A 24,124-nucleotide genomic window follows, 5' to 3' on the forward strand; every position below is an offset into this window, starting at 1 on the left:
GGACTTGTTAAAATGTTGCTAGATAAAACCGTATTATGTCCAATGTGAACCCTGTCAACGAAATGCAGCTTAGCGAAATATTGTTGTATCTCAATGTGTATATGGCAGATAGCCGCTTAGTGGATTGCGGTAAGCTAGGAAGCATTCTCAATCCTCTTCCAAGTACACTTAAGCGACTAGTATAGGCATATGGTGTCTTTGGTATTCTCTTACCTGATATCTAAGTTTAACTTGCAGTGAGCGTGCAACTTAGGAGCAGAGATACTACACCTACTCGCGAAAGCAAAATTCCCATTGTACTCTCTTGTTAGATAAATGACTACTATTACACACTACCCGCCAAATGCAAAGTTCAGGCGAACAAGACTAGATGTAAGTACGCCACGTCGTACAATCTGGTGCTGCATTGCTTTACGATCGAGTTCAACATCAAAATTGTAAAAGGCCATTACAGCTTGAAAATGCGCTTGTTTTTCCATGTTCCTGAATTCTATATAACCTTCGCAACAATACTGTACCTAGGTTGTTTCTATAAAGCTGTGAACTTCACATGCATTCTGCTCATCCTCCCTGCCCATATCGTTACTATTTGGGACTCATTTCCCCAACTCTCTTCCCCGGTTATTAGTAGAGCGGTATCATAATGCGTCATTTATATAACATGATGACGACATCAAATGCATTGTAACCATTTCGCATCATTGTCAACCCACGAAGCCGAGCTCTCAGCATGTGAAAGTGCCGATGCTACAGTACCATCTTCTCCAAAGGTGGGGTAAAAAAAAGTGGGAGAGAGAAGGTAGGGTCTTGCTTACAACCGAAACAAACCAATGGAAATTAATGAACGCTGTTCGAGACGAGGCAGATTGTTGTGCCCATGAAAACGACAGGAATATGTCGGTACCCATGTTCGACTGGCATCAAAATGACTGATTACTATTCATATCCTGTGACTATGATTCAGAATATGCCGAACTGTCCCAACATCCCAAGAAGGTTTTGCCACCATTGGATGGATAAACACCCCTATGATCCATTTTGGGACAAGAATACGGAAACGGGCACAGATCGATCTACAAAGATTGTCCCTATTTTCCCAAAAGGAGTCGGAACCCGCGGCTCAGCTAACTACCGGCTCGCCCCACATTTCCCCAACTCTCAAATGTGGGGAAAAGACGACAGGGTTCGGTAACACTTGCGATTTGCCCGTTCGCGACGCACGCGCGCCAAAGATCGCAGATTGCCAGATTGATTTCTGGTTGCTGGAATGATAGAGTTTCAGGTCCTTGATTAAAGTTGCAATGGATAAAAATTGTGCATAGGATAATATTACTTGCATAAAATACTCACGCTACACCAAAGAATCTGATCCTGTTCGCCGGATCGTTTTCCCACTCAGTGTCGTGAGCAAAGATTATCTCAACCCCTTCCTTCTCCAAAATCCGGATTCTTTCAATGGTTTCCTCGGCTTGCTTCCGATTGGCGTGTATGCAGCAGACTTGACCATGTGCATCGTTCCATTCACCGATCTTCTTTTCACCGGTCAATATTCTCCTATCGTGGCAGGCATCCCCGCCCATGTAGATCTGGTGGCTCGGAGAAGTCTTTGCCAAAAGATTGATATGTCCAGGGAGATGCCCAGGTGCGTTTACGATTAGAAGGGACCCGTCGTTGAAGAGATCTAGAACTTCCGGGAGACAGCCTTGACTTTGCCATGACCCATGGAGATTGATCTCCCCACGGATTGTGCCCGAATCATGCTTCTTCAATTCATACACAACAGGTTCGGGTAATTCCACTGTCCGACCTTCCGGCAAGAGGTCGCTTTCGAAGAAGGAATGGCCACCTCGGAGTGAAGAAGTGCCGTTGAGCAGAGTAACTGCGCCGTGTCCGACGACGAAGGTTGAACCTGGAAAGTCTTGAGGTTCTCCAACATGGTCCCAATGTACCTGGCACAAGTAAGTTACTCATCATCCACCAGCGTAACCCTATTAATCTGTACTTACATGCGAGTAAACTACATAGTCAATATCATTGGGTGTAAGTCCGCCCTTTGCGAGGCTCTTGGTAACGTCCGGATCAGTGCTCATTGGCTGCCTGGCCTCGATGTGTTTCTGTATTGGCAGTGGATAGTGCTTCACGTCTCTTCTCAAGCCTAGATCGAAGATGAGTCGTGTTCGTTTTCCGGTATACCGATTCACATGTTGAATCAGGAATGCTAACGAAGGAACAGTTCGACGCGCGTCGGGCGTAGCATGATCCACAAACTGGTATTCTGGGAGTGAAAGATGGCCACATGATAGAGCATGAACTGAAACGACAACTGTCGATTCATGCTGAAAGTTGTGACATGTGTTGTTAACAGTCATATTCTCCCACAAATTGAAGAACCAATTTAATTAGCTCGTCGACGTATCGGAATATTGTGCTCTTATTATGAGTATTGCTTTTTCGTTGTTGTCTGGTGGAAAACAACAGGGCAGCACAAGGCCTTATGTGAACAGGAATCCGGACAAATATCGCACAGATGATCATTCCTTCATCTCATCTATTCCACAAATGGTGGTGTGTGCGTCAGAGTTTGCGCACAATGGTGTTGGGGAAGCTGATTGAAACAGACTGTTGGAGAACTGTGCCCCACCTTGTTAGTTGCAAGCCAGCCACTACGAGTTTGGTAGGTGGGCGTACGTATTGTGTTAGGTTCCCAGGAAATCCTCATCATTACACCAAGCTTTATTATCTAACGCGATACAAGTGTCAGAAATTTATGACCGAACGATTTTGACCCCCAACCTTCTTGCGATTTCTACCGTACGCGAATAAAATGCCGCAACCATACGAATTCAGCAAGCTCGGCTTCATTGGCCTGGGTGCCATGGGAGCACCGATGCTGTCCCACCTGGCTAGAAAGCTACCAAAAGATTCGCGTATATGGGTCCATGATGTTGTCGAACAAGTGGTAGACGACATCTGTGCTGAGTTTCCCAACAAAGTGTTGAAGGGGAAGAACGCTAAGGATGTCGCACAACAAGCCGTATGCTGAGCGTAGAACGCGTGCAACCGTCACTAATCGGTAAGCAGGACACGATTATCACAATGGTACCCGAGGGTTCGCATGTACGATCTGTATATCTCGACCCCGATAATGGCGTATGCAGTACGGATATCTCGAACAAGCTGCTTATCGATTGCTCGACAATTGATACTGCAACAAGTCTGGCAGTGAAAGAACATGTTACAAATCGTTTCCCTTCGGCAGCGTTCTATGATGCTCCGGTTAGTGGCGGTGTGGTGGGCGCAATCAAAGGCACAATCGCGTTCTTCCTAGGCTGCGGAGAGTCGGATGCGAATATGGGGTGCCTCACTTATTTGCTGGGTCTTATGGGTGGACAAGTTATACCTTGTGGTGGGCCATCTCTTGGTCTCGCAGCAAAGCTATCAAACAACTACCTTTCCGGCATAATTGCAATAGCCTGCTCCGAAGCGTTTGATATGGGCATGCGTAGTGGGTTGGACCCTCGTACGTTGGCCAAGGTGTATGCTGCAGGTACAGCTCAAAACACTATATGCGACAAATTCTGTCCTGTTCCTCATGTCTACCCAGAGGCACCATCTTCGGGAGGGTGGAAGCAGGGCTTCAAGATACAGCTGATGCGGAAGGACTTTGGACTCGCGGTGGACATGGCAAAGAGAGTGGGTTCTCAGAATGTACTGGGTGAGGTTGGATTGAAGACATATGATGGAGCTGCCAACAACCCGCGTTGTAGAGATTTGGATTCTCGTGTAGTCTATCGCTATCTCGGCGGGCAGGAAGACTGGCAGGCTAAGTCAAACGGGACATGAGTGGCAAGTTGTTTGTAAGAAGGCCACGTAATCTGCATGACATATGGTGTTCCGCAGAAGAAACAAGTTAGGGTGAATCGTTCATCTGAGGCTAGTCATGATGGTCCACAGTAAAAGGTTGGGGAAGTTGGAGAAGTTGGGGAAGCTTGGGTGGGGTAATGGCCTGAGTCCGCCGTCAATTACCGTCAATTGATCTCTCTGAAGAACTGTCGCAATTCTACCGACATACTTCTCATCGCAATACAGTAACTCTCCAGAAAAAAACTACTCCTTGTTGTCAAATAGCCATCACAGAAAAGGGCAGATCTTGCAGCACCTACCTAACCGAGCCATCACCACCGTCCCTATCGTGCATCGACTATGTCGACCGACCCCAAGTACGATGAGCTACATAAACAGCTATTTGAAGAAGGGCTCAAGGTGAGACGAAGCGTCGTGGGTGACGAGTACGTCAACCGTGCGTTAGAAAATGGCTCGACAGAATTTTCGAGAGCCGGACAGGAGCTTGTCACTGAAATGTGCTGGGGTTACGCGTGGACACGTCCTGGTCTCGACAAGAAGCAGAGGAGTTTGATCAACATCGGCATGCTTATGGCGCTCAACCGTGCGCCTGAGCTGGCTGTCCACGTTCGAGGAGCCCGGAACAACGGACTCTCTGAGCTCGAAATCCGCGAGGCCATTATCCACGCGACGACATACTGCGGCGTGCCAGCTGGCGTGGACGCAATGAAGACGGCCGAAAAGGTTCTGAATGAGATGGCAGAAAAGGGCGAGATGCCGCGAGAGTTGGGCAACAGAAGCGCCAGGGTCTGAGCGGCAGCTTTACTTTGTGGGGGTGATGTAGGATGTGGTGTCTTTTGCTGTCTTACTGGGTGGCCAGTAGTGATACGACCCCCACGTGTTTACTTGCTAAGTATCCGAGCTACAAACACTGCTTGCAACCAACATTCATCATCATCATCACCACCAGCCAGACACTGGACTATCGCAATATGAGCCTTTTGTCAAAAACTCAATCTTCTGGTGCCGTGATAGGTGAACTCAATCCGGCGCCGCTGCGTGGCGGGATTGATTGGTGGCTTTGCCGGCTCCCTCTGCACCCCGCATATCAGCTGGTTGATCTCCGCGCTCCGTCTCTCTTCCCCACACTGCTGCACTCCATATCCGACCGTGTCATACATTCTCCCACAGTCTCCAAATGCCATACAGTGCCTTGAGGATACTCCAATATCTCGGTACCATCAACTGAACCAATCGCAACTGATCCCGTGTGGACCGTCGAAATTCCCATACACTCTCCATGGAAGCCGCCCCTAGCGAAGCGCAAATGACCCAAGCCCAGCCTGGCAAAAAAGAGAAGCGTTTTCAGTGCCCACACTGTCAGCGTGCCTTTGCTAGGCTCGAGCATTTGCAGCGACATGAGCGCATTCGTAAGTCGCTTGGTTCAGATCGTATACTTTCGCTCACTTGCTTCGAGATAGCGGCGTGAAACCCTTTAGCTGCTCAGAATGCAGCTATTCATTCACGAGAAGGTATGAGATGTTCTCTTTAAACATTCGCATGGCTTATTCTGGATCAAAGTGATCTGCTTGTTCGCCATGAGCGGCTCACCCATCGCAAGGGCCAAGACAATCAGCAGAATCATATGCAATCTCCGGCTGAGAGCGTCTACACACCTGCAGAGACACGCCCCAACAAACGACTTCGGTCGAGCTTCGATGCTGGTCGTCCAGTTCCGGAGATACCCAGCATGATGCCCTCGCCAGCTGTTGTGGATGTGCAGTCGTCCATGCACCAGCCTTCGAGATCGCATGCGTCCATGACGTTTGGCCTACATAGCGGTTACTCTCTGACCGCGCTATCAATGGCTGCCGAGTACCAGGCGCTCCATGGCAATATGACGGACCGAGCTGCTCACGCAATGCCGACACCTCTGCCCTCGCAGCCTGAGACGGTTGCTACGGCAGTAGGTAACCAACATACAACCGTTCCGACTGAACATGCCAATAGCTTCTACGGATCTTCAATATCAAATTCGCTAGACAGTCTTGCTGTGTTCTTAGATAGTGAACCCCTGGACTCGTACCACTTTTCGTCACTGATCAACACTGAACAACCCATACCATTCTTCTCACCCGACTCGCTTGGCTATGGCCAACGAATGATGTCTGATCCTAGCGGAACAACAGCGCCAATGACTGGTTGGCGACAGGTTCACTCTGATGAGCCTCCTTCGCTCTCGCGCTTTGGGTCACGGTTTCCATCCCTGCAACCAGAGGAGCATGTAATACCAGAGCCACCCACACGCAACAGGCCAATTGCCGAAATATCACATCGAGATCGACAAAGAATTCTCGAGATGCTTACCGAGTTCTCCTCTGTCATACCCACCGACTTTATCCTCCCAACTCGGTTAGCCTTGTGCAGATATTTTGCAGCTTATATCAACGGCTTCCACGAACACATGCCATTGCTCCATATACCAACCATGTCTGTGGATACTTGTTCGATTGAGCTGCTGTTGGCACTAGCTGCAGTTGGAACGCAGTATACATTTGAAGGCGAAAAGGGGGTACAGTTGTTCAACATCAGTAAGGCGATTGCGATAGAGCGGATCAGGAGGCGCGACGCACGCCTAGTGAAGCTTCAGTACCATTCGCCGTCAAGCTGTACATCGCCAAACAATTACGAGAATGAGTCGTGTTCGCGAAGTCCTCAGCATAAGGGTTCTACCACTGGTCCGCTCGGCCTACCATACGATGACATGACTGTTCCAGGAGAAGATCTCATGCAAACAGCCCAGGCCCTCTTCCTGCTGATGGCTTTATCTACTTGGGCCAAGCACAAAGAGATTCTAAGAGAAGCGCTCGCAATCCAGAGTATCTTGGCAACACTCATCCGAGATGACGGGCTCGAGATTGAACCGCTCCATAGCGACATATCTTGGGCAGACTGGATCCGCCGAGAAACTGTCAAGCGAACAAAGTTCATCGTCTACGGCTTTTCTAATCTCCACTGCATCGTCTACAACATCCCACCATTTATGCTAACAAGCGAAGTCAAGCTTACGTTACCCTGCAACGAAGCCGAGTTCAGAGCATCCACCGAAGCCTCGTGGCGAGAAGCTCGCAAGAAAGAAATCCCAGAAGTGCTATTCCAAGACGCCTTAAAGCGGCTATTCACCAAGCGAGGCTGGGACGTCACAGAAGTCAATTCATCCTCAGGAAACTACGCACTCATCCACGCCTTGATCCAACACATCTTCTTCCTCCGCCAAGTAGCCCGCTGCCGCTTCGAAGGCCCCGGCGACCTCAGCACCGAAGACATAGCGTCCCTCGAAAACGCCTTACGAAACTGGCAAATCGGCTGGCGCAAAAACCCCGAATCCTCTCTCGACCCCATGAACCACAACGGCCCTGTAGCATTCAACTCGACCGCCCTCCTCCGCCTTGCCTACATCCGCCTCTACGTCGACACCGCAGGCCGCGCCCTGGAAACACGAGATCCAGTGCTAATCGCCAACGCCTTTCGCGCAGGACCCGCAATACGTCGATCCCCGAAAATCACAAGAGCAGTCTTGCATTCTGCCCAAGCCCTCTCCATCCCTATCAAGATTGGCTATCGCCTCGTTGCCAAAACGCAATCTTTCATCTGGAGCATCCAGCACTCGCTGTGTACGCTTGAATGCGCATATCTAATGAGTAAATGGCTCGAAGCTCTTGCAATACCCAATCCGGATCCACCCTTAACTGAAGACGAGAATAAAATCATGGCTATTGTGAAGAGTATGCTTGATGAAACGGAGTTTGCACTGCACCCAGATGTCCCGGCTGATTCACCACATTTTATGCGCCAGCTTAGTGCGGGGGTGCTGAGGGTGTGGGCGATGATTTTTAGGGGGTCCGAGACATGGGCAATTGTGGACGTGATTGGGAGTGCGTTGAATCTTTATGCTGATATGTTGGAGTCCGGGTGAGGTTTGGCTTAGAGCAGGGGCTGCCCTGCTCTCACTTAACTTCACCTCAACTCTCTAGCAATACACTGCAACTGTTGAAGAGATATTCTATATTTTTCTTCTTGTTCTCTTTACTTCTTTTTAACTCAAATCCTTGATTCAGCGGCGCGGGAGGGGGTATACCATATATGCTATTCATTTTTCTTGCACCACATCAGACGCTCAGCTACACGGCAAATACTCCACTGCTCTATACTCTTTTTCCCAACACTCACGCCCTTGACTTGTTCAAGTCCTCGAGTTTCTCAATCTGGCGCTTGAGCATAACTAGAGCACCCAAACTGATCTTGCGCAGACCATCACGCTCCCCCTCTTCGCTCCCGTCGGCACTGCGCTCGACGATATCTTTGGCGGCAGCAATTGCTTTGTCGAGTAGCTTTGGGGCGTCGTCTTCTTTACTCAGGTACAGATAGTCTAGTTCCTGCTTAAAAGGCTCGACGTCGTGAGTAAGTGCATGATGTATGAAAGCCCTTGCGCGAAAGTAGGCTCGCTCAGTGTACAAGGCGCTGCTGAGCTTGGTCTCTGGTGCCGAACGATGTACATCGTATCCCGCTTCATTGTAGTACGGCTCTTTTACCAGCACCAGACCCATGAGCGAAACCAGGACTTGGAGCAGCGTACTCTTTGCAGGACTCCAGCTCTCGTTTCGCTCATCTGTGTGCCATGTTCCCAGTAAACTCAAACAAATCTTTCCATCTTCATACAGATTCGGATTGACTGCGCCGTTGCCGTTGGTCCAGCTGTGAAAATAGGCATCGGGCGCTTGTTGTGGGTACGATGAACCAAGATGAAAATCGATGACGAATGGAGCAAACTCATAGGGTGTGTCGTTGGGGCCAATCATGAGCACGCGCAGAAGATCGAGACGTGACTCCCAGGTGCGGACGTAGATTCCAGGCGGTAATGAGCTGCGAAGGATCTTATGCTCTTTCGCAATACGGCGCATGAAGGCGGATGACGATGTCGACGACATTCCAACGTAGCGATGTGACGATGGTGGGGGCGTATCTAGGATGACAAAGGATGCCGGTCCTGCAGTGAATGACTCGGTGTTTCCGTGCTCCATGTGCGTGTCGTCGGCCTCTGGCTCTGGCTGTGAATCAGGCTTCTCTTCTTTTGTCGGGGGCGACTTGATTTCAGGGGTAGTCTTGGTGGTATCGATATCTTCCTTTGTGGTGTCAATTAGATCTGGCATTGACTCGTCATCGTTATCGTCGTCGTCAGGGTCGTCGTCTTCCTCTTCGGTTGACCAGTCGCTCTCATCTCCGACGGGTGGCTCGCCTTCCATGCCTTCATACTCAATCCACATTTCGTTAAAAGAGGCAGAGTCAAAGTCATCGGAATCAAATTCTTCGTCTGAGTCTTCAATGGAGTCACCATCCAGCTCCCCAAGGTTGTTGACGAAATCATCGGCCATATCACTGCTGTAAGCAAGGTGGACGCACTCATAAGGGACCTTGACATCAACTACAGGCTTCGCGGCACCAAGACGAACAGTCAGCTTACCGTCCAAGCCTAGATCAATGACCTCGCCAAACCAATTGGGGCCAGTAATGTTGGTCGCAGACTGTACAGCTTCAACGTTGTCTGGATTTAGAATGACAAAATCGCCACGGCGTCGCGTGAGGGCCTGCAGTGAGTAAATGTCGTACAGACTAACATCTTCAATGGCATCACTGAGCTCGCCTGTAGTGCATGGCGGGAGCAGGTCATTGCCAAAAAACTCTACGAAAGCGTTTTTGAACCACCGCACAGTTGCTATCCGATCTCGACCCTTGACAGTCTGGACAATGCCTACTTTTGCAGGCCTCTTCGTCTCCGATTCTTCTTCTTCTTCATCATCGTCTTTGCGGTTTTCTTTTGAGAAGATAAGCTCTCCCGGCCAGACCTCGTCGTCATCTTCGACGTTGGGGTCGGGCAGTAGGGCGGAGCTAAGATCGTGTGTTATTGACAGGTCCTGCCATTGAACAGTGACTTGGCTGTGGGTCTGCGTGACGAGAAAGACATTGAGGTCATAACCCAAAGAGTCAGTCCGGGGTATGCGCGTGACCTTGCCTTGTGCATGTCCGTCGGGCAGAGTGTGGGTGCCGTCATACTTGACAGCTGCGCCCGCAACATCCTTGAAGCGGACACGGTCTCCCACAGCCACATCAGCAACGTGATATGACTTATCGACACCATTCTCAGACAGAGGAAGTGTTGTGGCGGTACCGCCTGATGCGTCGTACTTGTAGAAGGTGGGGCTCTCGAACTCGTCGCGGCCAAGGGTGACTGGCGGCTCCTCCGCGGCGAAAGCGCGATTGCGGGAGCCGATGCTTCTTGCAAGCCATTGCACGTCGATTTCGGTTGCTCGTGTCTCGACTACCATGCCGACGGGAGGCACACTAGGGTCGTATGCGCCAAAGCGCCAGCGGCCCCTCCGCAGATTTCCCTTTTTTGTCTTGCACGTGTCTCCGACGCTGAGGCGGTCTATGGTAGTGTCGTCTTGAGTCAGCTCCGAGGGGTCCTCAACGACGACAACTGAGTTGTTTGCGAGCTTGATAGCGACCTCGTCGTAGACATTTTCCACACGGCCAACCCAGTCGCCATAGACGACGAGGGCTCCCTCAACAAACTCGTGGACGTTGATGAGCTCGTCAGCGGCCACATTACGCACCGAGTGGTCGTCGGTAATGGCCTGGGTAATGTGCCCGCCGTTGAAGAGAGTGGCGGGGAACAGAGTGCAGACAGCCTGTGTGCCGATGACAGTGCCGCTCATGTAGTCCTCAGCCTTGCGCTTTACGACATCGCCCACATAGAGGGCGCGGTCGAGCAGCTGCAGTCTGGCCTCTGGGATAAGCTCCGTTTTGTACTGCGTCTGCCACGAGACGAGGACGGTGCCGCGCGGGGGGATGCCGTCTTTGATAAACTTTGCGAATTGATCCTGGGGAATGTCGCCATGGCACTCGATGTCGTCGGGGTAGTCGCGCTGCGGGCGGGGCTCGTGCGAGTCGACGTCGCCAAAGGAGCGCTCTATGATGCCGACGCTGTATTTGTCGTCGATGAGCCCGACCGTGTCCTCGACGCAGAAGACGACATGCTGGACGCTTTGCATTTGGGGAGTCGATAGGCGGGGGCCGGTGTGTGCGGCTGGGAGTGCGCTGCCCCGGGGTGCGAAGAAGCTGGCGGCGCTGGACAGGGCGAGATGGATGAAGGTACTGGGATACTTTCTTGGGCGGGGCCTTTCTCGCATGTGAAGCGTCGATGCTTGCAGGGATCCACATCTACTCTACACCGTACATGTACATGTACATACATACTACTACACTACACTTCCACATACACATACACACATATGACCACCTGTATACACCATGGCTGACGCTCTCTACGATCTCCTCATTCCCTATCTCGACGCCCGCCCTGTCCCCAACGATGCCGCCACAAATGCCTACCTCACCCGCCTAACCACCCTCCCGCTACCAGCCCTCACCTCGTCGGAGCAACAATCGCTGGCCCAAAATTCGCAATCAATACTGCGCTCCATTCAGACCCTCTCCAAAAAATCCCACAAGCCAATCATCGCCTCGGCCGACCACCTGCTGCATCTGCGTACCACTCTCCCGCACATTGGACACGATGCAGCAACCGTCCACGACGAGCTGCCCGCGCTCGAAACAGCAGCACAGCGTTTCTCCGACAAATACAGTAGAGGCACCGATAATGCCATACTCGACAGGCGGAGAAAAGCCATGCTGCTATCGCGCAACATTGACCGCGTCTCCGATGTCCTCGACCTCCCCACCCTCCTCTCGTCTGCCATAACCTCGTCGACAGCCGCCGCACAAGCGACCTCATCCACGGCGACCGCAAATGCAAACTACGCCTCGGCCCTCGATCTACATGCCCACGTCAAACGCCTGCATACTCTCTACCCCAAATCGCCTCTAGTCTCCTCGCTCACAGCTCAGGCCGAACAGGAAATGAAGACCATGACCACCAACCTCATCACAGCTCTCCAGGCCCAGGGAATCAAGTTGGCAGGTGCAATGCGAACCATTGGCTGGCTCCGACGTGTTGCCCCCGAGTTAGATGAATTATGGTCCACCAAGCAGGCCGCTATTGGTAGTGGTGAGGGCACTTTGGGCGCGCTTTTCCTTGTGTGCAGGCTAGTCTGCCTCGAATCCATGCTTGAAGCCCTATCCCCTCTCCGCGACCTTGCAGACCAGGAAACTTCAAAGCGCACGAGTAAGACCACAAAAGTTACCGACAATGGCTGGGCCGCTGGCCAACAAACAGAAAAGTACTTGAAAAAGTACCTAGAAGTGTTCCGCGAACAAAGCTTCGCAATAATATCCATGTACAAAAGCATATTTCCTTCTGCTCTCCCCACACCAGGATCCGAAGACGCTGCAGCCCCGGCTGTCAAGCCCGCCGACTCGTCTGATCCTCTTCAACCCATCCCTTCTGCTCTCTCTACTTTTCCTCTGCACCTCGTCGAAATGCTTTTCGATACACTGCGCGACTACCTGCCCAACGTGCAAGATCGCTCAGCAAGAGACTCGCTTCTCACGCAAGTCCTCTACTGTGCTGGCTCGCTAGGCAGACTCGGTGCAGACTTTAGCGTAATGATTGCGCTGCTCGAAGAAGATTTGCGCGCAGAGCTAGAAGAGAGTGTAGAAGAGAGCGAGACAGATGAGGAATGGGTTGATGTCATGAAGAAGCATCGCGTCCAGGCCTCGAGACTGGAGTTATTGGCCTCGGGTGTAGGCACGACCCGGACGGCGAGTCCAGTTGATAGAGTTGCTAGTCCAGCAAAATAGATGGCTAGTTGAGTTGTAATAATGATAGGTTGGCGATGATACCCATTTTGAGAAAAGGATGGTTTTTGTTTGTTAGTTGATATTGTGTAAAGTCTGTAGTCTTACCAGCACGCAAAGGTTTCGTTCAGCGCATAGCTACCAAGACAGCCACATTTCATGAAAACGAAAGGAAGAGCGAGAAGATGGAATTTCAACCCCCTTTTTCATCTCAAACATTTACGAATTAATGAGCGTGGCTACACGTTATTCTATATCTTCATAATCATCACTGCGTTATCTTTTTTTATCACTTCCCCATACATCTCTTCGTCACATCATCCCTTCCTTCCCCCCATTTCTCTCCCTCTCTCAGCTCAACCTAGCACTTAACAGAAATACTCTTAAACGGCATACTAGCACCAAGCGCACTGCACACCCCCGCCGTCTGCAATCCCACCGACCCAGCCTCCTGCTTACACTTGTCGTCTGCGAAAACTTTGACTACACACACACACACACACACAAACATTAGTATCAACCGTTAGTAAGAAAGAATGAAAGAAGAACGTACCAGAACACCCCTTGTTAGCATAATTCAAGCTAAGACTCGCGACACAATCATCGGTAATGGCGTTGCATCCAGGCACTAAATCGCCCGATCCGGCTATGTTGCAGATTTTGCCTGTGCAGCTGGCGCCGGCGTAGCGGTCTACAGAGGCGACGACGTTGCGGGGGGCGGATGAGCGGGGAGAGAGGAAGTGCGAGATGGGGGATGCGGAGGCGAGGCCCAGGGTAGCAATTAGGAGAGTGAGGGCATGCATTTTCTTTCTCTTGGATTGGGACGGTATAGGTGGATGGGTAGGGGATTAAGATATTAAGTATAAGTTTTCCAAGATTCGTGGTGTTAGACTTGGAAGGTCGGATGAGTAGTAGATGTTGGTATGTCAAGGGAGCATGCCTACTCTCTATACTTATACATTTTCGCCATCTACCCTTCTGGCCAGCCTTCCCTTCTCACCCGACGTAGTGTACATACAGATGTTTGCCTCACGCTCGGCACATGCACGCACGCACGCATCAGCACTTAGCCTTCCCGTCTATGGTACACAGTCTCCATCTGAGTGATCCTTCCATGCAGCTTGCTACCCTCGAGCGTAGTGGCAGAAAAAGCTCTCGGGTGGGCGCAAGAATAGTTATCCTAACGGCACGGTACATGCGTACAAACCGGCCCACATCCCTGGTCGGATGTCATCGGCTCTCCGTCTCTCTCGCTCTCGCTCTCTCTCTCTCTCTCTCGAAATGGGGAGATTATGACGCTAGAGTTCGATAGTGCGATGCGGCTGACTACTAAGCAAAGCGAGATATGTTTGTCTCGAACGACTCACAAAAAGGATTCCTGCAGGATCTTTTCGGTGCAGTACAATAGAAGAAGTGTACAGCACATTCTTCCCTAACTCACTGTGTTTCTAAATATAAGAAAAAGCTACGCTCATGTATCTGCCGGATCAAAGTGTACTGTCACGTTTTGCTGTTGGTTACTAGGACACCCCATGTCATCCCGCTTACACCCAGTGGTAGTAAGCTTTGGGACGGGTATCTCGCCCCGCTACATCACGATCCAATAACCGATCGTCATATCACACTCGCCGCGACACCGAAGGCACCCGAGAACATGGATTCCTTTTCTTTTCAAAGGAAGGCACATGCTTCGCTCCGAAAAAGCCGGTTGCTAGACCGAACAAGAATCTTACTGTATGGAGCCGATAACCTTACACCGCGCTGACATCACAAGTCCTTTCTCTTTCTATCCCGTCTTTCTACTTTCAGAAGTTGCGGTCAGTAGGATGGGCGGCTCGCTCGCGAAGGATAAACCCAGAGCAAACTGTGGTGTCGATTTTTCTTTTGGCTGGCAAATATAGTTGCTAGATTACTTCGGCATTCCACGAGGTGCGTCAGATGGGCGAAGAGTTTCCCGGAACGCGCATGGGGGCCTCGATAACACAGCATCGTAGCTATGCTGACATGTCTTTGAAAGAAAGAAAAAAATCATTGCTTGGCCATGTACCAACGAGCTGTGGCGTCGATGCCTCTTCCGCCAAATCCTATAGACGCACAAGTTTATTAGCTAACAGAAAAGGAAAAACACTCGTGCCACGGACACCGAGTGAATCCTCTGCCTGATACTTGCGTAACCCTCAGCCGTTCGATAGTTTGGCTTTGGAGGGATTCAATGTTCGATTTTTTGCCTTCTAGCCCGTCCCGGCCTTGCAGTAGTTCCGTGCGTACAACAAGCGAAAGACGGTAAACGGATCTAGTAGCTCACCAGCCAATAGAACGTTCAGACTAACCAGTATGTATGCTTGCATCCACATACACGAGTGGTTCCTGCAGCCTGTGAGTAATGGTAAGGGTCCAAAATGGTGGCTTGCTGCTGGCACCAAGTTTGGCTCTTGAACTTAGTCCAGTGTCAAGCATCAACCAATGGTTAGATACTGCTGTCAAGCGTTCTTGGCGAAAGAGTCGGAGCTTCCGTTATCTGTCGGGCTATTACCACAGACGCCTGGTATCGTGATAGTCTTACCATATGCTCGGCTTCTAGTCGACAAACGTGTACAAGCTATTGCTCGTTTGTAGAACTTAGCTGCTACCTCCTGCATGGCAGAGACACAATATGCAAGTCAGTAGTACAAATGCTTGACAACGCTCCTTCTGAAACTACGTTGCTTTAGAGTGCCAGCAGATTGGTGACGATTGCAAACGTCTACCGCCGAAGTCGTGGCGTGATGACCGGGTAAATCGAGGCTTGCGTAATCGCTATGCATGCGACGCATGCACCAACAACGGCAGCCGCATGGATACAGTGTCCACTTGGTTTACTTATGGATAATCGATACATACTGGTTCGGCTTAGAGTCCTGTCGCTTCGTCAATGGCAGTATTGAGTGGCTACCGTAGTCATTCTTCGTCTGCAATCACATTCCAGGCTTGTATCCACAGCACACATTCTCTATATATTTGCTCCTTCTGCTAAAGTGTGATTGTATTAGATCATTTTCTCCGGTATCTCAAGTACCAATAGTATATTGTTTGTCGCGGTAGCCCCGGCCCATTTGTCCAAGTCATTTTGATCGTCGAAATCTCTTCAAAGGTTTCTGCTTGTCAGCTGGTTGATCCTAGTACAACAACATCAGTATGCATCAAATATCTCTATGCTCATGTCTAACTCACCGGATCCCATCCCACCAAACAGTTTACTGTCTCAGCCCCAAGCCCAGGATCATTGATTCGATCGCCACTCGGCATGCGGAACTGACCCGTCAGCTTCACGTAGGCATCGAGAGCATCGGCCATAGTCCTCCCAAGCGCCAGTGCCTTCTCTGCCCTTGCATGCGAGTAGAATGTCAAGAGATCCAGTGCGTGCTCCTGTTGCCCGGCCTCCACCATTGTATGGGCAGCTCGCTCGACCCATTCCATATCAGCAAAAGATGCATTCTCAAATCCATGCAGCATGTTTTGCACAACGGGCAGATAACTTTCCGGATCTGAGCATGTGTAGTAGAGTACTTTTTTGAATATACGTCCAGCAAATTGGGTGGCTTCTTGATACTGGTAGTCAGTGTCCAGAAATGTAGCCGCAGCATCCTTGTACAGATAGCGGTGTAGTCCATACTCTGGCGGAATGCTCTTTACACCCAGCCACCATGGGTTGAAAGGTGCTGTTACCGAACCGGTAGGTGCAACCCAAACACGGATCAGATCGGGGTCCATATTTGGACGTAGAGATACGACTTGGCCGTAACCGGCTTCATCGTCTGAGATTCTGTAGTCTCGAACGTGCTCGATGAGGTCTTTCTCGGTTACAGGAGCCATTGCGCGGGTCGCATCTTCAAGTGCAGCTTGCGACATGTACTTCGCTCCGCCATCTCGTGCAGTGTAGCCTTCTTCTTGGGGTGCGTACGCGTTGAATATGTTGAAAGGCTTGGTGCTGTTTGGGTTCCACCAGCCCTGCTCAACCGCAAAACTCACAATGTTCGGGCTACCCATGTAGTCTGGGCTGTTTTCAAAGTCCACAGGAAAGTCTTCAATATAGCCGGGGTAAAGAACGCGCACATCGTTTTCACCCAGACGCTCTGCCGCCCAGAGTTTCTGGCCTCCTGACATCTCCCAAACCACCCAGCCTTCGCTTGCATCAGCGATGAGATGCGAGTTACCGCCATAGTCGGCATAGCCATAATCAGCGATCATTTGTCCAATAAGCTCGACGCCTTCTCTTGCGGTACTCGCTCTCTCCAGTACAACGCGGGCCAGGTCGGAGTATTGCAAGCCAGTCTGCGGATTTGGTGTCATGGCAATGAGGTCATCTCGGTTCTGAGCCCATATATCGCGCACAGCAACGCCCTTTTCATTAACACCACCGTTTGTGAGAGGCGCCGGAAACCCTTCAAAATCCGAGTATTCCATGGAAAGATAGCGAAAGGTGTGCGGTGCTTGCGAAATGTTCATCAACTTTCCCGGCATCACCGCGTCTTCCGTAACGCCGACGACAATGGTGTCGTTTGCCTTGTGGTCCTTGGCAGGGAAGATCTGAAGCCAGTGCGATGACACTTCTTCGCCCGTTCCGCCCAGCATAACGCTGCCATCATGTGTGAGTGCCTTGCCGACGTAGAATCCATAACTCCCTTGAGATGTCTTCGCAAGGCTCAAAAGCCCAATCGCGAGAAGATGCGATAACATCTTTGTGGAAATGGCGATGGCGAGGGAGTTGGTATCGCCAGCAGTCCGGCTACAGACTTTTCTTTGTCTTCCAGCAAGAGTGGGGAGAGACTATGTATTTACTTGAACAGCGGGCCGACTACGTCAGATAAGTCCGACACGGCACAGCATGGGGATCTGAACTTGAGAGGGTCAAGCTTGCGGTGTTGGAAGTGCGCTATGCAGGAACCGGTATTCCGATAACAGATCTGTCAACTGAGTCGTGAACACATCGGGAATTTCGCGGCATTGACAATATGGCACATTTCAGGTCCCACCGACACAGTGGGTGATCGGAAAAAAGATAGAATCCTGGCTATCAAGTTTATGGTATGGTTTTACTCATCAGTCGATATGGTGCGATAGGCGAGAGAAGTGAAGAAGCGGCGATTACGCGCAGGGGAATGAGGATGTACGCTAGTCATGTACGAGGGCGGGGTCTTGCCAAGGTGACTCACTATGAGCATTGCCGGAACGCGCCTGTAGGATGGAGTTCACATTGTTGTTGCACTGCTTCGCGGCAATCATTGGTATAACTGGCGGCAGTCCCAATACTATGGCGGATCAGAATATTGTGCACCTGCCTAATACGTCTCCCCCGAGGGGTTAAGGCGTCACAACAGCGAGCCGTCCACCCCATAGTAAAGTGAGGCATGAGGTTGGTGCCTGGAGAAGACAGAAGCAGAAATCTGTCATCAATGTGCTCTCCAGTGACTTACTATTAAAGTTTATTATATAAATATCGTAAGGCCCTAAAGCAAATTCAAGCTATAGAGTTTTTGTTTTGAGTGCTACACATATCCTACACCGCTTGTAAACTCTTCTCTCAGAATCACAGAAAAGATCATCATGACTTCCCTATCTACCTCGTCACATCCACGCCAGCGCATCCGCGAGCTGCTCCCAAACCTACACCTGGGCCGTTACCAGCCCGGTCCAAAGAACAGTCTCACAGACATCCCTGGGGTTCTTGTACACACTGAATCCATCCACTCCTCACCTACATACCCCAATGCAGCGGCGAATTCGATGAATACAGGCGTAACAACTATCCTGCCACGCAAAGACTGGTTTCACAAAGCTTGCTTTGCAGGCATTTTCCGCTTCAATGGGTCTGGGGAGATGACTGGGTCGCACCTAATCGAGGAGATGGGTCTGTTGTTCTCGCCAATTATTATTACTGGTAGCTTTGGTGTTGGTTCAGCATACAATGGAATCTACGAGTATGCTATCCGGGAAAATTGTGACGCCGAGGGCAAGGTGGACTGGTTCTTGTTGCCAGTCGTGGCGGAGACGTTTGATGGCTTTTTGCATGATGTTGCCAAGTTTGCTGTGACGCCAAAGCACATCGTGGATGGTATGGACAAGGCGAGCAGTGAACCGGTACTGGAAGGAAATACGGGTGGCGGAACGGGTATGATATGTCACTACTTCAAAGGCGGTACTGGATCGAGCTCTCGTGTTGTTCCAGCCGAAGAAGGACGCAGTTATACCGTGGGCGCACTCGTCCAAGCAAACTATGGCAAGATGTGGGATTTCAAGATTGGCGGGGCACCAATTGGGAGACTCATTTACGAAGAGCAGAAGAGAAAGATGGAGGAAAATCCCGAGGATCCAGAGTTGATTGCTCAGTCCAAACTGCTGTTCAAAGTCGAAAAGGCAAAGGATAAGAAAGACGGGTCCATCATTGTCATTATTGCGACAGACGCACCGCTCCACCCAACACAACTTCAACGGCTAGCCAAGCGCGCAACGGTTGGGCTGGCTCGGGTAGGCGGCTACGGCACGAATCCGTCTGGCGACATCTTCATGGCGTTTTCCACAGCGAATGAGCTGAATGTGCAGACTGTAACAGCAGGCCAGGCAAGCGTAGACCCGTACAAGGCGCGGGAGGTACAGATCGCCATGACGGATGACCAGACCATCAACGCGCTCTTTGAAGCAAGCGCAGATATAGTTGAAGAGGCCATCTATAACGCGGTATGCATGGCGGAAACGATGGACGGGAATGGGAACAAGATTGAGGCGCTAGACCTGGGGCGCGTCAAGGAGCTGATGCAAAAATACTTGTGAGATGGGCATTGTAGTTTGTAGACAAGAATGGTATTGTCTAAATAGTAAATGTGGTTGTGGCGCGCAGTGTTGCGCAATCGTCAAGCAGTTGCAGCAGAGAGCGTAGTCCCGAAATGGCTTAGTGGCTCGAACTAGTGCTTGGCGAAAGGAGAGAGGGGCTAGTGCCTGAAGCCAGGGATAACACCGTGAAACATGGTTTTTCCTCCACATGACCATACAGTTGTTTTGCTCGCCATGTGTCTGGGACAGGGACAACGACAGCGGGCACAGCATCAGCATCAGCATCAGCAGCAGGAGCGGTCGAGACTGCGTGGCTGGCAGAGGGCGTTGGCGGGAGGAGTGCGCCCAAGTCGAATGATTTGACACATGGTGAGGCTGAGCAACTGGAGCTTGGGCAGATCTACGATAGCGTTATGGCAGTGCAGGGAGGGCGTGGAGAAAATCAGCCGATTTGCGAGAAGGGGAAATGCCATAAGGTCCTGAATCGGCTTAGTGAGGCCTGTCAATACAGGAGCTGGGAGGGCGTGGAAGCAAGCAGACAGGAGGCGGGCGAGCGCGGTGCTGGGGGCGCTGACATGAACATGGACGAGTAGTCTAGACCTCTGCTGCACCACTGCGATCTGAGAGTACTTTTCGATCAGCACTCCCCGGCTACCTGCAATACCACGCGGGCACTGCGCTGCAGATGACAGCCAGTAGTGCCCTGCCTGTGAATGGTCCTTGGATGCAACAGGGAGGAGGGAACACGTTCCGTGCCTGTTGGAATGGTCCCCGCTGCTGTTCATCATGTAAGTGTTGTATCACTCGGCGTCTAGCTCTACAAGCACATCGCCCCATCGCCCATCGCCCATCGCCCATCGTCCCATCAACGCTGGCGCCGAAAGCTTCTTTTCAGAGGCAGTCCGTTGTGTCGTGTACAGTGTGCTCTGGACGGGAATAGGCCCGGCTCGAGTGCCGCCGACACGACAGTCTGCGGCATTCGAGGGCGACGCGGTGCTGCTCTCAAGTAGTATAGCGGTGCGTACTCTACTTGCACGTGTGGCCAGTCAGTCAGTATACGTACGCATGTCTGTAGCATTTCAGGCCATGGTGATGACTTATCCCCCTCTTTTGTAAACGCAGGCGGCCGTGACAGATTCAAGCAATCTGACTGCAGCGCTGCGTCGGCTGCACGCACTCAGACCGGGCTGCAGCAACCACTAGCGCCCGACAAAAGGGTGGGTCGAGACTGTGAGGGCCTCGAACACCCTTCTTTTCATCTACTGGGTCTGGAATCACAGGCCACGGCTGCACGCTATCCCATACCGTCTCTCTCAGCTTCTGTCTGTCTGCACCGCATGGTCTTTGCTGCGGCACTTTCCATATCGTCTGCGTGACGCTCAAATATGCCATTTGTCCCATTTCCCATCCTTTCTCTCTGCAGACGTCACCCTTCATGGCGATCCCTTCCCCTTCAAGTCCGACTTCACCAGGCCTGCCCGATGTTCTGAGCCGGCTGGGGTTAACCGAATATCTTCAAGTCCTTGCCGACAATGGCTTCCATACCTGGAGCGCCGTCCTCGACATTACCGAGGACGACATGACGGCCCTCAACTTCAAACTTGGCCACCGCAGACTGCTCCAGCGCGAGATTGCAACCTACCGCGGCATTCCTCAGTCCCTGTCACTCGACCCGGAGTCCAATTCACCAGAGCCAGTATCTCTCTCTGCGTCGGCCCTCGAAAGCTTCACCAGACAGACGACTACCCCGCCACCACGCGAGAAGCGGCGGTACCGGCGCCATCCCCGGCCAGATCCCAATGCGCCCAAGAAGCCAAAGACAGCCTGTACGACAACAAGACGCTTGCGCGTTGTCGATTTGATATTACACACTTACTAACAATCGTAGATGTCAACTTTGCTGACCAGCTTCGCACAGACCCAGAAGTCAGCCAGCTGTCCTTTGTCGACATTGCACGCGAGGTGGGTCGCAGATGGCAGGAGCTTCCAGCCGAGAAGAAGCGCGTATGGGAAAGTAATGCTGCGCGGTCCATGCAAGAGTTTGAGGCCCAGATGGACGAGTACAAAAAGACCGACAGTTGGCAAAAGCACCAGATGTACCTCAATGAATTCAAAGCCCAGCAGTCGACCGCCTCTTCAGGCAGACAACGGCCAGGAAACAGCCGCTCGACAACAGATACATCCAACAACACCCGTCCATATTCACACACAAGCCCTAGCTCCATAGACAGTCCTGTGTCTCTGATGCCTGCTCCGCCCATGGGGCCTGGCGCCGAAGCCTGTCACAACGCACTGACCCTAGCCTTTAGTGAGCTGGTAACTCTCAGAAGCGAGATCATCAATGGAGGCGCTCAGCATTTCAATGAAAATCGTCTCCCGCCCGAAGAGCGAGTGCGTCGGTCCATGTATGCCTTCATCCGAGGCACTGGCTCGCTCATTTTCATGTGGACATTTGAACAGGCCGATGAGATTCTCGACCGAATCTACCGGCCACAGACAAAGGTTGACGATATGACCCTTGCTGAATGTTTTACAGTGGCTGCCATGGGTGCGCATTATGATATTGATGCCTTTTCTGATGACATGTTGCGCCTACTCTACGCCTCTGGGACCCTTCATTTCAATGAACGGACAGCCCGGCAAGATCATTTTCGAACAATGCGTTTGTTGCTCTCATTGTCTTTCTTCTCGCTCCTCGAGAAACACATGAGCGCAAAATATCTTATTGGTAGTTGAGCTCCCTACTAAGCTATTCAACCCACAGGCTGACAAGACGCAGCCGCAGGATTACAGATTGCCCGCTGGAAATGTGCAGCACCGCAGAGCTGGCCGCAGACAGCCGATGTGGGCTGGAGGAAAATCTTCCGAAGTCTCATTTTCATGGACACATGGCTTTCGTACACGCTTGGCTATCCTTCGGAGGTGACAGCCAACGATGTCCAGGTATGGCATGGCGAGACTGCTAGATTTCCATATAGCGCTAACATGGCTAGATTGCGTGTGTTGTGGACTGGCCAGACCACCTTTCGATAGATGACATGATTCACACACAAACTAGCAAGATCAATTTGATTGCGGCTGAAGTTGCAAAGACGCTTGCATCACCCAACTTAGCCACCGAGGCTAACATTACTCTGCTTACTCGTAAGCTCGAGCAGTGGCGCCAGGATGTACCCTACAACTTGCAGATTCCTACCCTTTTGTCCAGCGAAGCTCAAGAACTGAACAAGTACCAGAGGCGAGCCATTTTCATGGTACATGTACGAAGCCGCATTCCTCGGATTGTGTGTCAGCACTGACCTTTTCTTGGTAGATTATGTATCTTGGCACCCTAGTTTTGCTATACCGTCAATTGCTTGTTGCTGCGGCTGGAGCCCAGCTCACCGACGAGGCAGCAACTCCCTTGAACAATTTATCAGCCGATGATATCAAGATGTATAGACGAGAGTGTTCAACAGCCGCTCAAAACATTGCGCGCATGTTAGGGCTCATTTCCTTTGATGGCACATTAAGTAAGCGCTGCTGGATAGTGTAAGTTATTGAGGAAAGTGAAGGAAAGTGAAGCAGGCTGACAAGTGTAGTATATATTGGTCATTTTCAGCCGCCATTTGCCTGCTTTTCAGTGCAACCACTAAACTCATGGATGGCCAGACAGACGGGGTTGAGGCCGATCTCGCGTACGCCAAATCATGCATGGACATGCTGGAACCGTGTAAGCCGTGTGAGCCGGTCGCAGCACGGTACCTGGAAACACTGTGGCCATTGTACGACAATCTGCAAGATGTTCTTCGCCGGATGGTTGGGAGGTCGAAAAGCAGCATCTTCGCCATCCTGCAGCCTGATCCGAGCTTGTTGAGCCCCCCGGTACCGGTATCAAAGCAGGAGATGGGGCCGATTTCCGAGAAGATTACTACACTCTTTACCGATCCTTTCGGAAGGACACAAAACGATGAAGGAATCGGGAGGCGAGTACTGAGCACCGATGGATCATACTCGGTTTTCTGGTTCAGGTGAAGAGGATATGATTGTCATGACTACTTTTCATGGTTTGGTCAACCGGTTAGCTTGAGAGAGAGTCTCTGACGCCTCATCAGAGCTGCGTCCTTAAGAGTCCGAAGCGATAGCGAAACGGTGGCGCTGTGGCATCTCGAAAGCTGTATTAGCGGCTGTTTGAGTGCTCCCACGCTGAACCACAGAGTCAGCCTCCGCTTGTAATGGAGTGCTTCGACGCGCAAGACTTGTCACAGTGCTATATATGGCATCGTCTTCAAGCGGACGGCGCTCCGTGTTGCGCCATGGGCATTCAATTGACGGCGCACTGACATGTTTCAGTGGTTCCCAGTTACTAGCAGCCGATCCAGCGGCGTGTCACTAAGCAGCACGCACGTGCAGGAGACGCGATGGCTGGCAGTTTGTGCATGGTTGTTGCAAGGGAATGATGGGACGATGGCCCAGATAGTATGAGCTGACTGCGAAGTGTATAGCGCCACTTTGACTGTGCGCCAGAGATGTAAAGAGACACAAAAGGGAGAGTAGGCTTGAAGGCTTAGGGTATTAGGAGGAGAAATTCCAGCTGCAGTGCCGATCACGGGAGTGCCCGCCTGCCCGTAGCGTAAGACGCCATCGTCACCAGCCCCCACCAGTGCGTGAATCAGCCAAT

General features: G+C 51.3%; 10 protein-coding genes across 10 annotated transcripts; 6 read left to right on the forward strand and 4 right to left on the reverse strand.

The window, feature by feature from the left end:
• Positions 1–1,346: 1,346 nt before the first annotated feature.
• Positions 1,347–2,428, reverse strand: COCSADRAFT_132745 (uncharacterized protein; the record flags this gene model as incomplete). Its single annotated transcript, XM_007697089.1, has 2 exons — positions 2,007–2,428; positions 1,347–1,949 (listed from the first exon to the last, which is right to left on the reverse strand). Exons 1-2 carry the CDS (start codon positions 2,367–2,369, stop codon positions 1,347–1,349), a joined length of 966 nt encoding a protein of 321 aa, XP_007695279.1. The 5' UTR covers positions 2,370–2,428.
• A 187-nt stretch (positions 2,429–2,615) lies between these two features.
• COCSADRAFT_217719 (uncharacterized protein) lies at positions 2,616–4,023 on the forward strand. The gene is made up of 3 exons (XM_007697090.1): positions 2,616–2,695; positions 2,756–3,034; positions 3,082–4,023. The coding sequence occupies exons 2-3, from the start codon at positions 2,825–2,827 to the stop codon at positions 3,841–3,843; spliced, it is 972 nt and encodes a 323-aa protein (XP_007695280.1). The 5' UTR covers positions 2,616–2,695; positions 2,756–2,824; the 3' UTR covers positions 3,844–4,023.
• Positions 4,024–4,916, forward strand: COCSADRAFT_217720 (uncharacterized protein). The gene has a single exon (XM_007697091.1). It carries the CDS (start codon positions 4,204–4,206, stop codon positions 4,654–4,656), a length of 453 nt encoding a protein of 150 aa, XP_007695281.1. The 5' UTR covers positions 4,024–4,203; the 3' UTR covers positions 4,657–4,916.
• Positions 4,917–5,177: 261 nt separating this feature from the next.
• On the forward strand, positions 5,178–7,819 carry COCSADRAFT_75725 (uncharacterized protein; the record flags this gene model as incomplete). The annotated part of the gene is made up of 2 exons (XM_007697092.1): positions 5,178–5,273; positions 5,465–7,819. Coding segments are annotated over 2 exons (2,451 nt in total), but the record flags the coding sequence as incomplete, so codon positions are not given.
• Positions 7,820–8,069: 250 nt separating this feature from the next.
• COCSADRAFT_167078 (uncharacterized protein) lies at positions 8,070–11,213 on the reverse strand (the record flags this gene model as incomplete). Its single annotated transcript, XM_007697093.1, has 2 exons — positions 8,070–11,019; positions 11,191–11,213. 2 exons carry the CDS (start codon positions 11,211–11,213, stop codon positions 8,070–8,072), a joined length of 2,973 nt encoding a protein of 990 aa, XP_007695283.1.
• Positions 11,212–12,660, forward strand: COCSADRAFT_78387 (uncharacterized protein; the record flags this gene model as incomplete). The annotated part of the gene is made up of 1 exon (XM_007697094.1): positions 11,212–12,660. One exon carries the CDS (start codon positions 11,212–11,214, stop codon positions 12,658–12,660), a length of 1,449 nt encoding a protein of 482 aa, XP_007695284.1.
• A 358-nt stretch (positions 12,661–13,018) lies between these two features.
• On the reverse strand, positions 13,019–13,460 carry COCSADRAFT_77986 (uncharacterized protein; the record flags this gene model as incomplete). Its single annotated transcript, XM_007697095.1, has 2 exons — positions 13,019–13,140; positions 13,211–13,460. The coding sequence occupies 2 exons, from the start codon at positions 13,458–13,460 to the stop codon at positions 13,019–13,021; spliced, it is 372 nt and encodes a 123-aa protein (XP_007695285.1).
• Positions 13,461–15,605: 2,145 nt separating this feature from the next.
• Positions 15,606–17,750, reverse strand: COCSADRAFT_107529 (uncharacterized protein). Its single transcript, XM_007697096.1, has 2 exons — positions 15,868–17,750; positions 15,606–15,812 (listed from the first exon to the last, which is right to left on the reverse strand). The coding sequence occupies exons 1-2, from the start codon at positions 17,371–17,373 to the stop codon at positions 15,759–15,761; spliced, it is 1,560 nt and encodes a 519-aa protein (XP_007695286.1). The 5' UTR covers positions 17,374–17,750; the 3' UTR covers positions 15,606–15,758.
• A 305-nt stretch (positions 17,751–18,055) lies between these two features.
• On the forward strand, positions 18,056–19,495 carry COCSADRAFT_32791 (uncharacterized protein). The gene has a single exon (XM_007696185.1). The coding sequence runs from the start codon at positions 18,241–18,243 to the stop codon at positions 19,462–19,464; it is 1,224 nt and encodes a 407-aa protein (XP_007694375.1). The 5' UTR covers positions 18,056–18,240; the 3' UTR covers positions 19,465–19,495.
• Positions 19,496–20,839: 1,344 nt separating this feature from the next.
• COCSADRAFT_342303 (uncharacterized protein) lies at positions 20,840–23,692 on the forward strand. The gene is made up of 6 exons (XM_007697097.1): positions 20,840–21,290; positions 21,353–22,192; positions 22,244–22,407; positions 22,458–22,724; positions 22,778–22,995; positions 23,046–23,692. The coding sequence occupies exons 1-6, from the start codon at positions 20,900–20,902 to the stop codon at positions 23,476–23,478; spliced, it is 2,313 nt and encodes a 770-aa protein (XP_007695287.1). The 5' UTR covers positions 20,840–20,899; the 3' UTR covers positions 23,479–23,692.
• Positions 23,693–24,124: the final 432 nt, after the last annotated feature.

The sequence above is a fragment of the Bipolaris sorokiniana genome, assembly GCF_000338995.1.
Source record: "Bipolaris sorokiniana ND90Pr unplaced genomic scaffold COCSAscaffold_1, whole genome shotgun sequence".
Classification (NCBI taxonomy): Eukaryota; Fungi; Ascomycota; class Dothideomycetes; order Pleosporales; family Pleosporaceae; genus Bipolaris; species Bipolaris sorokiniana.

Bases quoted from the DNA above. Each gene is read 5' to 3' on its own strand.
- COCSADRAFT_32791 (XM_007696185.1), top strand. From the start codon at position 18,241: ATGACTTCCCTATCTACCTCGTCACATCCACGCCAGCGCATCCGCGAG.
- COCSADRAFT_107529 (XM_007697096.1), bottom strand. From the start codon at position 17,373: ATGTTATCGCATCTTCTCGCGATTGGGCTTTTGAGCCTTGCGAAGACA. The intron at 15,813-15,867 runs GTGAGTTAGACA...TTGTTGTACTAG, and splicing joins GTTTGGTGGGATGGGATCCG to GATCAACCAGCTGACAAGCA.
- COCSADRAFT_217720 (XM_007697091.1), top strand. From the start codon at position 4,204: ATGTCGACCGACCCCAAGTACGATGAGCTACATAAACAGCTATTTGAA.
- COCSADRAFT_342303 (XM_007697097.1), top strand. From the start codon at position 20,900: ATGGCGATCCCTTCCCCTTCAAGTCCGACTTCACCAGGCCTGCCCGAT. The intron at 21,291-21,352 runs GTACGACAACAA...TAACAATCGTAG, and splicing joins CAAGAAGCCAAAGACAGCCT to ATGTCAACTTTGCTGACCAG. The intron at 22,996-23,045 runs GTAAGTTATTGA...TGACAAGTGTAG, and splicing joins AGTAAGCGCTGCTGGATAGT to TATATATTGGTCATTTTCAG.
- COCSADRAFT_217719 (XM_007697090.1), top strand. From the start codon at position 2,825: ATGCCGCAACCATACGAATTCAGCAAGCTCGGCTTCATTGGCCTGGGT. The intron at 3,035-3,081 runs GTATGCTGAGCG...ATCGGTAAGCAG, and splicing joins AGGATGTCGCACAACAAGCC to GACACGATTATCACAATGGT.